The following is a 16,702-nucleotide window of genomic DNA, read 5'->3' as shown; positions in this document are numbered from 1 at the left end:
TAACTGAAGAGAAATGCCATTTTATTGTTATGAAATCTCCTCAAGTTTCTCATGGTGATTTATTTGGATGGGCATAGTCTACTTCCCAGAGTAAAGTTTGGGCCTCTCTCTCAGGTAAGCATCTCAAATGCCCTAGAATCCATTCCCAGTGATCTGGCATTGGGTAGAGAGGGAGTGCTGCCTAGAGTGCGACCAGCAGGCCACAGCATCACCCCAGTGCTGCCCGCCAAGGCTCTCCATCACAGGCTGGTGTCGACCAGCTGCCCAGGCTGTTGTAGCACCTGCTTCCTCCTGTTGATAGCATTTAGAACTTTCTTCCTGGGACCCAGCTGCATTTGTATGCTCTGAAGGTCCTCATCAGAGCAGAGCAGCAGAGCTTCTAGATCAATCTGCTCTCTCATAAAGATAGGCAGGAATTCTTCCAGGTGCTGAGACAGCAAGAACACTTCCAAGGGCGTGGCATCAACCACGTCTTCCTCCCACTCCACTTCATCCTCATCCCACGGCAGATCATCTTTGATGCTGTTTTTCTCTCCCTCTTGATCAGCTGCTGCTGCTCCTTGTCTTTGAAGCAATTCACTGGGCAGTTTAAAACCCAACTCCCTCTCGCTATCTGAGATGTCTTCAGGACTTGATAATTTGTTCCTTCTAAAAACAATATTTCCTAGACCTGGACGATTGAGAATGGATTCATGGTGCACACTGCTGTCCTCCTCTGCCGACAACTGGAGCTTGTCTTTGAAGTCCCCTGAGAAGGAGTCTTCCTCGTCCTCTCTGAACACCTCCATCACATTCCTCTGCCCACTTCTGCCTTCCTTCCCCACCTGTTCTGATGTATCTTTGTTCTTCTTGAACTTGATCTTGAAAGTGTCTTTGATACCCTTAGATAGTGACCCAAATGTGCCAGGAGCAGAAGCATTTGAAGGGGATGACCTGGAGAAGGTGCCCTTGGAAGAAGAGAGAGTCCCAGATTCTTCCTTGCTGTAGGTACGGGCCATCTTATTTTGGTGCTTCTCCTGGAGCCGCTCACACTCTTTGATCTGCCTCCTGGCATTCTTCTGAGCCTGCTCCTTCAGCCTGGCAACCTTCTTGGGGTTCATGATGTTCTGGGCAGTGGCAGCCTTGTCCAGGAGAGCAACACATTCATTCTGCTCCCTGCTGGCAGCAGCATCCAGCGGAGTCTGTAAGTCATTATCCAGGGCAAAGATGTTGGCACCAAAGTTGACCAGGAATGAGACACAGTGGGCATGGCCATTGGAGGCTGCAAAATGTAGAGGAGTGTTTCCCCAGATGTCACACCTATCAGGGTCCCCTCTAGAAGAGAAAATAAAAAAAAAAAAATACGTGTTGGACTCTTTTTCTCTGAATATGGGTCCAAAAAAAAAAAAAAAACAAAAATAAAGAACAAAAGGCATGTTAATGCAAACATGTTCCTCCTGACTTGTCATTGTTAGAAGATACCGGCTGCAGGTCCAGCTGTCCCACAACCATCCCATCTTGAGACCACATGACTAGAAACAGAGCCCATCTCCATTTCTATCCTGTGCCTCCTTTTTGTTTGTCTCTTTTGTTTTGAGATAGGTTCTCACTGTGTTACCCAGGCTGGAGTGAAATGATGTGATCACAACTCATTGCAGCCTTGACCTCCCAGGCTCAGGTGATTATCCCCACTCAGCCTCCCAAGTGGCTGAGACTATAGGCGTGCACCATCACACCTAGCTAAAGTTTGGCAAGACAGGGTTTTGCCATGTCGCCCAGGCTGGTTGCAGACTCCTGGACTCAAGCCATCCACTCGCCTTGGCCTCCCAAAGTGTTGGGATTACAGGTGTAAGCCACTGCGCCTGGCTGTGTCTCCTTTTTAGAAGCGAAAAAGAAAAAAAACTTTCTAAGAAATTCTCCAAACAACTTTCTTGTCTCATTGGCCAGCACTGGGTCACATGTCTAAAAGAAGGGAAATACAGTATTGTGTTTAACTTAGAACAATTAGCTTTTGCCCTGAAACTAGGGATAGGATTGTTCAATGGCTCATCAAGGAAATAATAACATCAAAATCCTATAGCATGTGCCAATTTCTGTGGTGTAAATACATCTACCATGGCAAATTTCAAGCTACCAATGTGACATCACTGGACACAGAGTTTGGAAGAGATAAGCAGTAGCATACCATTATCAGTTATTTCCCCCATGTAGATATAATTGACATGAATAATCTTAAAAGCATAGGTAATAGTGAAATCTATTAAAAGTAGGAAGTGAGAGTTTTGTGTTACCTTTTTAATACAATTTGGTAAATTATAAGTTTACATAATTTTTCTTTTGAGACAAAGTCTTCCTCTGTCACCTAGTCTGGAGTGCAATGGCATAATCTCAGCTCACTGCAACCTCTGCCTCCCAGGTTTAAGCAATTCTTCTGCCTTAGCCTCCCGAGTACCTGGGATTACAGGCACCTGCTACTGCACCCAGCCAATTTTTGTGTTTTTAGTAGAGATGGATTTCACCATGTTTGTCAGGCTTGTCTCGAACTCCTGACCTCAAGTAATCCACCTGCCTCAGCATCCCAAAGTGCTGGGATTACAGTTGTGAGCCACCACACCCAGCCTGTAATTTCATTTTTAAGAATGGCTATGTTCTCAGAGCTCAAGGTTACAGTAAACTATTATGGCATCACTGTACTACAGCCTGGGCAACACAACAAGACCCTGACTTAAAAAAAAAAAAAAAAGTCTAGGCTCAGTGGCTCATGCCTGTAATCCCATCACTGGGAGGCTGAGGTGAGAGATTTGTTTGAGGCCAGGAGCTCAAAACCAGCCTGGGAAACATAGCAAGACCTGTCTCCATTAAAAACTTTTTAAATAAAAATAAATACAAAGTAAAAAAGAAAGGCTATGCTTAACTGTCAAACTTTCTAAAATTTAGCAATAACTCCTGACAACAAGCCGGTTCCAGCATGCCACTGCTACCCTCCTGAGTTGAGTCACATGTGAGGAAATACATAACTGAACCAAACTCAGACCCCATCAGCAGGAAAGGAGAAAGAAATAGATGTTGGGGAGGTCACAAACTGTGTGTTATAAACATTCTTCACGAAAAGGGCATTACATTTCTATTTATTCCTCAGCTTACTTCTGAACCTGACTGCAGGGTCATACAAGTGTGTCCTTCTACAAGAGTTTATGGTGGAATTGGAGATACTATTAGATTAAGGTCAGAGAGCCAATGCCTGGCACAGAACAGGGACACAGTAGGTGGTTCAGTACTGGTGGCATGAATGAAAACCTACTGGAGTCCTGCCCAAGGCAGCAAACCCTCCTCTTCTATGAAGACCTGGGTTACAAAGATGCACAGATGAAAAGTCGAGTAACTTTTAAAAAATTATTATAAAGTTCTGGGGCACATGTGCAGAACATGCAGGTTACATAGGTATACACATGCCACGGTGGTTTGCTACACCCATCAACCCATCATCTACATTAGGTATTTCTCCTAATGCTGTCCCTCCCTTAGCCCCCCATTTGCCGACAGGCCCCAGTGTGTAATGTTCCCCTCCCTGTGTCCATGTGTTCTCATTGTTCAACACTCACTTATAAGTGAGAACATGCAGTGTTTGATTTTCTGTTCTTGTGTCATTTTGCTGAGAATGATGATTTCCAGCTTCATCCATGTTCCTGCAAAGGACAGGAACTCATCCTTTTTTATGGCTACATAGTAATCCATGGTGTATATGTGCCACATTTTCTTTATTCAGTCTATCTTTGATGAGCATTTGGGTTGGTTGTAAGTCTTTGCTGTTGTGAGCAGTGCCACAATGGACATGTGTGTGCATGTGTTTACATAATAAATGATTTATAATCCTTTGGGTATATACCCAATAATAGGATTGCTGGGTCAAATGGTATTTCTATTTCTAGATTCTTGAGGAACTGCCATACTGTCTTCCACAATGGTTGAACTAATTTACACTCCCACCAACAGTGTAAAAGCGTTCCTATTTCTCCACATTCTCTCCAGCATCTGTTATCTTCTGATTGTTTGATCGCCATTCTAACTGGTGTGAGATAGTATCTCAATGTGGTTTTGATTTGCATTTCTCTAATGACCAGTGATGATGAGCTTTTTTTCATATGTTTGTCGGCTTCATAAATGTCTTCTTTTGACAAGTGTCTGTTCATATCGAGTAACTCTTTTTAACGATGGCCAGAGCTGCACTCCACTGCTGAGAACTCTGATAATACGCATATTAAGGGGTCCTTCCTTTGCTCTAGACTCCAAAATCAGAATCTCATTAGACTCTGGCCAGGCTGGCCCCATGGAAACAGGACAGTGAGTCTAAGAAGTCCTTGTAACATTCCCAGGAAGTAGAGGACAGATCCAGAGGGAAGATCAACACCCTTCCAAATGACCTGTTAGTGCACCATGACCCTTCTACTAGTTCCTGGTTTCTCAAAGTTTGGTCTCCAGACCAGCAGCAGAATCATCACCTGTGAGTTTGTTAGAAGTACAGAAGAATCCCAAGCCAGACTTACTGAATCAGAATCTACACTTCAGCAAGATCCACAAGTGATTTGTAGGCTCACTACAGATTGAAAAGAACTTCACCGGTTTACACGATCCAACCAATGTCCTATACTTTGATAAATCAGATTTGTAATTGCTCCATGGGAATCCCTGGCTCTTTGGTGCTTGTTAGTTACAAAGAAGCACTTTCACATTCTTTGCCATCAACCATCACAATCTCCCTCTTAGAGAAGGCAGGCAAGAATCAAAATAAGACTCAGGGAGCTTAATGAAGCTCCCTGATTTGCCCAAGGGTGACAGGCAGCATGCTTTGGATCAGGCTGGTCCCCAAGTCACATGTTTCCAACACAGTACATCCTACAATAACACAGGAAAAGCCCATTTTACCAGCTACACAGCCTCAGGCTTAACTTTTCTAGGATTTGGTTTCCTTATCTGTAAATTGAAGATAATACTATCACCTATTCATAGAGTTATGTGAATTAAATAAGTAAATCTACATAAAGCATTAGAAAACTGTTTGGCACATAGTAAACATTGAATAAAACTTGCTCATTATCCATCCTCTTGCTCTCAAACATATAATCCTTAATTTCATGTATTTATTTTTTCTCATATTCAACTAGTAAATTCCTGGAGCACAAGAACTGTTGTGGGGTTTTTTAATCACTTATAGGCCAGGTGAGCTGGCGTCAGCACTTTGGGAGGCTGAGGCCAGCGGATCACTTGAGGTCAGGAGTTTGAGACCAGTCTGCTCAACATGGTGAAACCCATCTCTACTAAAAATACAAAAATGAGCTGGGCATGGTGGTGCGGCCCTGTAGTCCCAACTACTCGGGAGGCTGAGGCAGGAGAATGGTTTGAACCTGGGAGGTGGAGATTGCAGTGAGCTGAGATTGTGCCCCTGCACTCCAGCCTGGGTGAAAGAAGGAGACTGTCTCAAAAAATAAAAATAAAAATCAATCACTTTTAGTCTGAATTTGACAAATATTTATGCTCTGTCTCCTTAGTTGTATAATATGCCCCAGAGGGCAAAGCCTGTGTCTCTTTCACCTTTGTGTCATCCACATGTCCCAGCAGAAGTCTTGACCCCAACCCAAAGAAGCCACTCAAGTCATGTAAGTGACTGAATGGGGCCAAGTTTGTTCTTTGAACAAAATCACAGTTAAATACATACCCCATCTAGAAAGGACAGTCACAGCTCAGCTACCTTGGATAAAAGCAGAAATGATATTGCCAAAGCTCCCACTTTTTCAAATGAAGCCACAAATCCAGAATTTCATGTGAAATTTTGTGATTTTTAAGTGTTGGCTCAAATTTAAAAGAAAAATATAGTAAAGTCCAAATAAAACACACTTGTGGACCAGCTCCAGCCCATAAGCTGGCAACTGGTAACCTCCTTCTGAGCAGAGAGAACAGTGTGAGCAGAGGCACAGATGGCTGATATTACAAGGCATATTTGGGGAACCAGGAGTGTAGATCAGCCTGACCAAAGTGCAGGGAGTTGAGGGTAAGGGAAAAGAGCGGAAAATAAAATGGAATCTAAGGAAAGCAAATATTAAGTAACGCAGTTTTGCTGGGAAGCCACTTTGCAGAAGGTTCTGGTCAGTCAGCCTGATTTGATTGTTAGGGATGAAAGGAAACCCTTCAACCTTGGCACAGACCCACATCTTAAGGGACTGCAGTGCCTCACCCCCAAACATGTGGTTTCACTTTTTATTTTAAATAAAGGCTAGAGGCAAAAGACTCCTTGAGTATCCTAGACATCAAAGAGGGATTGTAAACCTAAGACATCGTTACTTAAGATGTTACTATAAACAGAAACAGAAACATACTGATTAAAGATGCCTGAAGTTATCCCTGAATTGGATAAGCTGAAAACAAAATTATTGAGAGGAATGAGCTGCAGTAGGAATGCAGAAGGGTGCTAAGATGTCTGGGATAAATGTAGATATTTAAGACCACAGAGTGATGGAATTTTCCCATTTCATTGACTTTTAAAAAAATTTTTGCTCTAAGTTCTAGGGTACAGGTGCAGAATGTGCAGGTTTGTAACATAGGTATACATGTGCCATGGTAGTTTGCTGCACCTGTCAACCTATCATCTAGGTTTTAAGCCCTTCATGCCTTAGGTATTTGTCCTAGTGCTTTTCCTCCCTTTGCCCCCCACTCCCTGACAGGCCCCAGTGTGTGATGTTCTCCTTCCTGTGTCCATGTGTTCTCCTTGTTCAACTCCCACTTTCGAGTGAGAACATGCAGTGTTTGGTTGTTTGGTTTTCTGTTCCTGTGTTAGTTTGCTGAGAACGACGGCTTCCAGCTCCATCCATGGCCCTGCAAAGGACATGATCTCATTCTTTTTTTATGGCTGCACCCATTTCACTGAATCTTAAATGATGCCTTCAAGACAGAAGGAAGAACAGTAAACCTGAGGGGACCCCAAAGGTGGGTCTTCTTTTGAGAAAATTTCAAATGCAAAATTCCAGATGACACCGTAAGGCAATTTGTGGGTTTTCCTAGTGGCTTTAAGTGATTTCAACTTGCAAAACTTCTATTTGCAGACACATTTCCAAATTGATGTATGATTTAAATGAAAACATTTTCTACAGACAAGTTGCATGGAGTCCTTCTAAACTCCATACTTGTCATTGTTCACAATTCGTGACAGAACCATTGCATATACCTGCCCAGGTCACAAACTGGTTTCCCTTGTTTGATAATCTGAGTTCAGCATTGATGCTCTGTAGTTTTCTTGAGCTAAGCTCAGTCCATTGTTGGTTTTTCTATCTCCCCTTTTCCCCAAAACAGAAACTCACCAAAGAGACTTTAAAATAATCCATTTTTCCCTTGGTTTTTGGTAGATGAGTGCATTTGGGCAATAATTTTTAAAGCTGGCTTAGCACTATTGTCACTAAGTAGGCAATTTGCTTAAATTACTCTGAGCATCTGTTCCATTCCAATTTCTCCTCCTGAAGTTGATTTTTTATGAAGTTCCAAGAAAACAACTATTCTTTCAAAAATGTTTTTCTGCATAAAAAAATATTTGGACTCACTAATAATCAAAGAAATGCAAATTAAAATAATACTCTGCCATTTGCCAATCAGATAGGCAACGATGAAAAAGAATAGTAATACTTGGTTTTGGCAGGTGTATGGGGAAAGAAATAGTGCTGGAAGAAGCAAGAAGTGGTTCAAATTTCCTGGCACAATACATACAAAGCCTTTAAAATGAGGCACCCTTTTGAATCTACAATTCTACCTTTAGGAGTCTGTCCTAAGGAAAGAAATATCAGACCTTTGTGCAAAGATGAATGAATAAGAATGTTCCTCCCAACCTTACTTATAACAGGAAAAAGACTGGATTCAAATTAAGCATCATGAATAGTTAACCGATTAAATATATTATGGCATCAACCTGTGTCCATTAGTGGAAGAACGGATAAATAAAATGTAGTGGCTCCAAACGATGGAATACTATCCAGTCTTAAGAATCAAAGAAATCCTGCCATTTTCAGCAACATGGATGAGGCTGGAGGACAGTATGTTAAGTGAAAAAAGACAGGCACAGAAAGAAGAACACCACATGATCTCACTTATATGTGGAATCTAAAAAAGTCTAGAAGCAGAAAGTAGAATGGTGATAACTAGGGAGAATGGTGATAACCTGTCATTCTAGGCTGGAATTGTACCACTGCATTCCAGCCTGGGTGACAGAGCAAGACTCCATCTTAAAAAATAAATAAATAAGTTGCTTGAACTGGGACCCAGGAGCAGAGGTTGCAGTGAGCCAAGATCACGCCACTGCACTCCAGCCTGAGCTACAGAACAAGACTCCATCTCAAAAAAAAAAAAAAAAAAAGAAAAGAAAAAGAAAATCCAGATCAGCCTGGACAACATGGTGAAACCCTGCCTCTACTAAAATTACAAAAATTAGCCGGGTATGGTGGCAGGTATCTGTAGTCCCAGCTCTTCAGGAGGCTGAGGCAGGAGAATTACTTGAACCCAAGAGGTTACGGTGAGCCAAAATCCTGCCATTCCACTCCAGGCTGGGTGACAAGAGAGAGACTCCATATCAAAAAAAAAAAAAAAAATAGAATCATCATCATCATCATCATCATCATCATCATCCTGGGGAAAATGTCTAGTTTCTGTTTTAAAACCAAGAAATTTCATACACTTTAAAGTAAAATATTTTCTTTTGTAATTGGGCCATTATGCTTCCTAGTGCAGAAAACTACATGTAATGATTACTTTCCATCTTTAAATTTTAAAAAGACAGAAAGGAAAATAGTTTTCTAACAAAGCCAGAGTTTTTATATTAATGGTTGCTATAGGATTTGTTGTCTACCAGGTAATGACAGATTAAACTCTGAAATCATCAGACTGGAATGAACTTCAGTAGTTGATTACCTTCTAAATTCAATTTTTAATTTTCTTTTTTTTTTTAATTTCAGGTTTGGGGGTTACATGTGCAGGTTTGTTATATGGGTAAACTAGTGTCATGAAGTTTTGTTGTACAGATTATATTGTCACCCAGGCACTAAGCCAATGTGTTCTCATCGTTTAGCTCCCACTTATAAGTGAGATTATGTGGTATCTGGTTTTCGTTTTCTGTTCCTGCATTAGTTTTCTAAGAATAATGACCTCCATCTCCATCCATGTTGCAACAAAAGATGTGATCTCATTATTTTTCAACTGCATACTATTCCATGGTGTGTATGTACCACATTTTCTTTATTCAATCTGTCACTGATGGACATTTAGGCTGATTCCATGTCTTTGCTATTGTGAATAGTGCTGCAATGAACCAATGCACATTCATATGTGCGTGTCTTTTTTTTTTTTTTTTTTTTTGAGATGGAGTCTTACTCTGTTGCCCAGGCTGGAGGGCAGTGGCACGATCTTGGCTCACTGCAATTTCCTTGTGGGTTCAAGCAATTCTCGTGCCTCAGCCTTCTGAGTAGCTAGAATTACAGGTATGCACCACCATGTCCAGTTAAGTTTTTGAGTTTTTCTTTTAGTAGAGATGAAGTTTCAATATATTGATCAGGCTGGTCTTGAACTCCTGACCGCAAATGATCCACCTGCCTCAGCATCCCCAAGTTTTGGAATTACAGGCATGAACCATGCATGTGTCCTTTTAGTAGAATGTTTTATATTCCTCTGGGTATATACCCAGTAATGAGATTGCTGGCTCGAAGGGTAGTTCTGCTTTTAGCTCGTGGAGGAATTGCCACACTGCTTTCCACAATTGTTGAACAAATTTACACTCCCACCAACAGTGTATAAGCTCTCCCTTTTCTCCTCAACCTCACCAACATCTGCTATTTTTTGATGATATAATAGCCGTTCTGACTGATGTGAGATGGTGATTTTCTTCCCTTTTCAGTTTCCTTAAATCTAATTGGAAATTTGACCTCACACTGGTTCCGAGGATTGGCTATGGTCTAAAAAAGAGGTCACCTATGAAAATTCTCACAAGACTCTTTTGTTTTTTTGTTTTTTTTTTAGCCGACATCAGGCCTATTCAACACAGCAGATCTCAAATACTTTTGAGGGTGAGAAAACAAATCTGAGATGTACTAGAACCTGTGAGAAGACCGGAGTTCAGAAGGAAGGACTAGGAAAAGCAAGATTAAAAGAATATTTGCACCCATAGCCAGTGTTTAATAAATATTAATATAAGCCAACAGGAAGCTGGATATTTATATCATATTGAAAGAAATTATGTTACCATGTCAAATTAGGGGAGAAAAAGATAGATTACAACAACTTGTATTGGAACAAATGAGTAGCCACTTGGAAAATGCAGAGTTAGATCATAATTTCAGATCTTAAACAAATTATATATAAATAAAGTTTTTAAAATAAAAAAGGAAACTATAAAAAGCACTAAATTATCAGTATCAAGGCATGGCCTCAAAATTAGAATCACACAACAAAGATTGAAGCCTTATATATACTTAAGTATATACAATGTTTACATTTATATTTAAAATACCTGTTGTCAAAAATAGAAATTGTGTGTTGTAAAATAGTTGTGACCTATATGACAAAGAGTTGATATTGTTAACTTAAAAAAAAAAGCATTAAAAAAAATTTTTTTTTTTAAAGATGGGGTTTCACCATGTTGGTCAGGCTGGCCTTGAACTCCTGACCTCAGGTGATCCGCCCATCTTGGCCTCCAAAGTGCTTAGATTACAGGCGTGAGCCACCACACCCAGCCTAAAAAGCATTTTTATAAATCAAAGAAATGTTGAAACCCCAATATCAAAGTGGAATAAGGTTATAAACGTGCAGTTCACAGAAGTGGCATTCCAATGGCCAATTCAAGTATAAAAAGAATTTTAAACCTCATGAGTAACCAATGAAAAGAACATTAAAGCCACACTGATATATCTTTTTGTTTCTGTTTTGTTTGAGACAGAGTCTAGCTCTGTTGCCCAGGCTGAAGTGTGGTGGCCTGATCTCGGCTCACTGCAACCTCTGCCACCTGGGTTCAAGGGATTCAGGAGCAATTTGTGCCTTGGCCTCCTGAATAGCTGGGATTACAGGCGTGTACCACCACAGCATGCTAATTTTGAATTTTTAGTAAAGATGAGGTTTTGCCATGTTAGCCAGGCTGGTCTTGAACTCTTGGTTTCAAGTGATACCCTCACCTTGGCCTCCCAAAGTACTGGGATTACAGGCATGAGCCACTGCACCCAGCCTGATCTATCATATTGGATCTATCATATTGGCCAAAATGGGTACTCACTTTCTGAAGGACAACATGTCTATTTACACACACACACAGTCTTTAAATTGCACACATGCTGCTATGGTTTGAATGTTTGCATCCCCTCCATTCATGTTGAAACTTAATCTTCAGTGAAACAGTGTTAAGCAGTGTGGCCTTTAGGAGGTGATTGAGTCAGGAGGACTCTGCCCTCATGAATGGCGTTAGGCACTTCATAAAAGGTCTTGACACAGGGAATTTGCCCTTTTTTTGCCCCTTCCTTCCCTTCCTCCTTGTGAGGACACAGCCAGAGGCTCCAATAACAAGGCACCATCTTGGAAGTGGAGACAGGGCTCTCACCAGACACCAGTCCTGCTGGTGCCTTGATCTTGGAATTCCCAGCTGCCAGAACTGTAAAAAATAAATTTATGGCTTTTATAAATTACCTAGTCTAAGGTATTCTATTATAGCAGTACAAACGGACTAACACAAATGCCAATTGATCCAGAAATTTCACTTTGGAGAATTTATTCTCAAGAAAATGTGGCCACACCCAGTGGCTCACCCCTATAATCCCAGCACTTTGGAAGGCCAAGGCAGGCAGATCACTTGAGGTCAGGAGTTGGTGAAACCCCATCTCTACTAAAAATACAAAAAATTAGCTAGGTGTGGTGGCGCATGCCTGTAGTCCCAGCTACTCGGGAGGCTGAGGCACGAGAACTGCTTGAACCCAGGAGGTGGAGGTTGCAATGAGCTGAGATCGTGCTACCACACTCCAGTCTGAGTGACAGAGAGACTCCATCTCAAAAAAAGAAAATGTCAGCTGGGCGCCGAAGTGCACGCCTGTAACCCAGGCACTTTGGGAAACTGAGGCAGGTGGATCACCTGAGGTCAGGAGTTGGCCACCAGCCTAACATGGTGAAACCCCTGTCTCTACTAAATACAAAAAAAAAAAAAAACAAAAAAAAAAACACAGCTGAGTGTGGTAGCACATGCCTGTAATCCAAGCTACTTGGGAGGCTGAGACAGGAGGTGGAGGTTGCAGTAAGCCAAGATCGCGCCATTGCACTCCAGCCTGGGCAACAAGAGCAAAATTGCGTCTCAAAAAAAAGAAAGAAAGAGAAAAAAAAATCAGCGAAAGAAAAAAAATATCAGCAAAGATATATGTACAAGGATAGTCATCATAGTGCTATTCCTATTCAAACTAGGGAAACTAGGGAAAACAAACTGTGTCCAAGAGAGGTGCTGGCTAAGAAATGTATTTGTTGACTAGTGTCCTACAAAGTCCCTGAAATTTATAGAAGAATATTGACATGTATTTATACACACTGGGTTTTATATAGGGAGAACTATATTAATCCTAGTAGCATGGCATTACAGGACATTTTTTCTTCATATTTTGTGTGCATATGTGTGGTTTAATTTTCTGGGTTCAGCTCATGTTAGTTTTGTAATTAAAGACTAGCAGAAAAAGGCTGAGTGCTGTGGCTCACATCTATAATCTCAATACTTTGGGAGGCTAAGGTAGGAGGATTATTTGAGCTCAAGACTTTGAGACCAGCCTGGGCAACAAAGCAAGACCTTGTCTCTAGTAAAAATAAAAAATAAAAGATCAGCAGAACACTTACTGTGACAGAATATTTCAGGCTTTCAAAGGAGAGAGAGAGAACACCTAACCATTACTATTCAAAATGGTCCTCAAATGGAACAAGAGCTCTCTGCTGTTGAAGAAGACCCCCAAACCCTCTTCTAGGAGGACAAACTCACTGATTGATATGGTTTAGATCTGTGAGATCTGAACAATCTCTGTGAGGGGAACAAATCTCAAATAAAATTGTAATCCCTCATGTTGGAAGTAGGGACTGGTGAGAGGTGGTTGGATCATGATGGTGAATTTCTCATCAATGGTTTAGGACTGGAATCCCCCTTGGTACTGTCCTCATGATAGTGAGTTCTCATTAGATCTGTTTTCTAGCACCTCCCTGCCTCGCTCTCTAGCTCTTGCTTCTGCCATGTGAGATGCCTTTTCCTTCTGCCATGATTAGAAGCTTCCTGAAGCCTTCCCAAAAGTAGAAGCCACTATGCTTCCTGTGCAGCCTGCAGAACTATGAGCCAATGAAACCTCTTTTCTTTATAAATTACCCAGGCATAGGTATTTCCTTATAGCAGTGCAAGAATAGACTAATACATCGATTTTAAAGTAACTGACATCTTGCAGTTTGTGGAAAGAGGTAAACTTTCCGTAGATAGAGAAAGTTGGGGAAACCTGGGCTGAGCAGGAGAAGAGGTGAGATGACTGGAGAAGGCTGGCTGATGGGGATCGATGTGTCTCCACATCAATCAGAGAAAAGGAAGTCAAATCAGACAGCAGAGACGGGAAGACCTGCTTCATGCACTTCCTCATTCAATCTTACACTCAGGAATCCTCCCAATCCTGGGTTCCTCCTAAATGTCCCCTATTTTAATAAATAGTGTCAACATCCAAATCCTGGGTCCTTAACCCTCCTTTTCCTTCATCTGCCCACATCCAGTTAATCATGATTGATTCTACATCCAAACTGCCGCTCAAAGCCAACCGCATTTTCCCATTCCCACTGCCCCTATCCTAGTCCAACTCATCTCGACCATGAAAACAGCCCCAAACCTTCTCTCCGGCCGTTATCCATCTACCTGAGTGAGTTTTGTAAACATAAATCTACTCGGGCGGCTTCCCTGCGTAAACCCAAGACATGGAATGGCTTCCTGGACCCTTAGGGTACAGTCCTTACCAGAGTTGACAAGGCTCTCTGTGATCTGGTCTTATCTCTTGGGAACTTGCCCTGTCCCCACTGCTACTTGAGCCATGTCCAGCCATATTCAGCTTCTTTACTTCTCAGAATGTAGTGTTCTGTCTTAGGAAAAACACTCTTTCATCTGGCCAACTTGTTCTCATTTTCCTAATCCCAGCTTAAATGCTTTTCCCTTAGGGAAGCCTTCCCTCACCCCTGAGATTGGGATAGATGCCTATGTTATTTAGTGCCCTCTATTTCCCGTTTTGTAACAAACATCACAGATAAGCCAGACACAGTGGCTCACATGTATAATCCCAGCACTTTTGGAGGCCAAGGCTGTCAGATCGCTTGAGCTCATAAGTTCAAGACCATCCTCAGCAACATGACAAAACCCCATCACTACAAAAAATACAAAAATTGCTGGGCATGGTGGTGCACACCTCTAGTCCCAGCTACTCGGGAGGATCAGGTGGGAGGATCACTTGAGCCTGGGGCTCAAGGCTGTAGTGAGCTATGATCACAACACTGCACTCCAGCCTGCGTGATAGAATGAGACCCTGTCTCAAACACACACACACATGCGCGCGCACACACACACACACACCATAGATGTCTTGCCTTCCCCTCTCAAATCTGATCACCATGACAGGGATTGTGGCTGGCTTTTTGATCACAGTGTGCCAGTGGCCAGCAAAATGGCTGGCACATAACAGATACTGGAATTGGATTCACTCGGCTCCTTTATTTACATTGTCCTTTTTTCTTTCCTTACTCTTCTTGAGTCACAGTCGCCAGCACAATACAGCCCTCTGATAACAGGCAGAACAAGCAGAAGAGCTAGCTAACTTCATTAAAATCTGGGCAAAGAGCGGTGTGTGTGTGTGTGTGTGTGTGTGTGTGTGTGTCCACTGGCCAAAGAACTGACAAGAGTCAAGGTAGGCTAAAGATTCCTTGTAGAGCCAGCAACTCCTTTCAAAAGGGAAAGACTCTGTGTCAAAACCAAAAAATAAAAATAAATCATGTGCTTGTACTGGGATTGAAGGTTAATAAAAGACTGGAATTTTAATGGCATAGATGAAAAAATAAACTAAAAACATGTCATTTGTTCCAACCAAATTTGACAACTTAAAACCAAGTAAAACAGCGGCCTCTTTTAAAAGAGTAAACTATATAAATTTCATGAAAACCATTTTTAAAGGCATAGAATTAAAATATCTCTTCTCTTCTCCAGGCAGATAACACTTACAGTTCAGAATCTCTCCTCTGATTGTGACTAAGGGATGAGCCACTCCCATAGTGCCAGTCCTCAGTGAGAAAAGAGAGCCTCTCTAGGTAGTTTTCTCCCTTTCTCTAAAAAGCCAATCATTTAGACAGTCTAGAAGGAGGATAAAGTATTTGTACTGACATCCCTGCCTCTTGCTGCTGCTGCAAAAAGCTACCATGAACACTGTTTCCAACTGAAACCATTGGGTTGAACTTACCCTCTACTGCAGATTATCTCTAGGGCTTCCAAGTTCCCATGGTAGGCTGCTAAGAGAGTGGGAGTCATGCCATCTTCATCCGAAAGATTTAGATCTCGCTTGGTAGCCTCTTTTAGAAGTTCCAGATAACTATCACTAGCAGCTTGGTGGTAACGAGTAGACATTTTTTCTGCTCACCAGAACTGGCCAGATATCTCTCCAGGCAGAGCAGGGTGTTGGCAGAGCAACCTTCCTATAGCGCTAGTTAATCAGTGACAAGGAAAAGTGTCACCGGGGCAAAGCTCATTCCAGCTTCCTTTCATGGAAGGCAACAAGATTCAAGGCACTGAACTTGGACCTTTTCTCTCTGGAATGGCCATGACGTTGACTACTGAAGACTGCTGTATTCATCTTGAGTGTTTTGAGGCACATTTAATTTTTCTATGTCCGTTAGTTTCTTGAGTGTAATACTGGTCATCTAGGCACAGAATGTAAGAAATTTCTTTAAAAAATGCAGAGCTGGCCGGGCGCGGTGGCTCAAGCCTGTAATCCCAGCACTTTGGGAGGCCGAGACGGGTGGATCACGAGGTCAAGAGATCGAGACCATCTTGGTCAACAAGGTGAAACCCCATCTCTACTAAAAATACAAAAGATTAGCTGGGCACAGTGGCGCATGCCTGTAATCCCAGCTACTAGGGAGGCTGAGGCAGGAGAATTGCCTGAACCCAGGAGGCGGAGGTTGCGGTGAGCCGAGATCGCGCCATTGCACTCCAGCCTGGGTAACAAGAGCAAAACCCCGTCTCAAAAAAAAAAAGAAAAAAAAAAACACCCAAAAAATAAAAAATGCAGAGCTAGTCTAGTTCACTGTTTTTATTTCCAAAAATTACAGCTTTATTGAGGTATAATACCACTAAATTTACCCATTTTATGTATACAATTCAATTCAATGATATTTAGGACATTTATAGAGTTGCATACCCATTTTCTTAATTTTCATCAACCCTCAAAGATCCCTCATGCTAAGTAATATTCCACTGTCCTAAGATACCAAATGTTCTTCATCCATTCAATATTTGATGAATATGATGACTATTTGGGTTGTTTCCATTTTTTAGCATTGACGAATAATGCTAGTATAAACACTGATATATAAGTCTCTGTGTGGACACATATTTTCATGTGCCTTGCATATATATCAAGGAGTGAAACTGCTGGGTTACATGGCAATTTATATTTAGATT

General features: G+C 41.7%; 1 protein-coding gene across 1 annotated transcript; it reads right to left on the bottom strand.

Moving 5' to 3' along the window:
- Nucleotides 1–15,670, bottom strand: ANKS4B (ankyrin repeat and sterile alpha motif domain containing 4B). The gene is made up of 2 exons (XM_035267155.3): nt 15,483–15,670; nt 1–1,314 (listed from the first exon to the last, which is right to left on the bottom strand). The coding sequence occupies exons 1-2, from the start codon at nt 15,644–15,646 to the stop codon at nt 240–242; spliced, it is 1,239 nt and encodes a 412-aa protein (XP_035123046.3). The 5' UTR covers nt 15,647–15,670; the 3' UTR covers nt 1–239.
- Between the last annotated feature and the right edge of the window lie 1,032 nt (nt 15,671–16,702).

The sequence above is a fragment of the Callithrix jacchus genome, chromosome 12 (assembly GCF_049354715.1).
Source record: "Callithrix jacchus isolate 240 chromosome 12, calJac240_pri, whole genome shotgun sequence".
Taxonomy (NCBI): Eukaryota; Metazoa; Chordata; class Mammalia; order Primates; family Cebidae; genus Callithrix; species Callithrix jacchus.
This window is presented reverse-complemented; position numbering and strand designations above follow the sequence as displayed.

Bases quoted from the DNA above. Each gene is read 5' to 3' on its own strand.
- ANKS4B (XM_035267155.3), bottom strand. From the start codon at position 15,646: ATGTCTACTCGTTACCACCAAGCTGCTAGTGATAGTTATCTGGAACTT. The intron at 1,315-15,482 runs GTAAGTTCAACC...TTTCTCTTCTAG, and splicing joins GAGATAATCTGCAGTAGAGG to AGGGGACCCTGATAGGTGTG.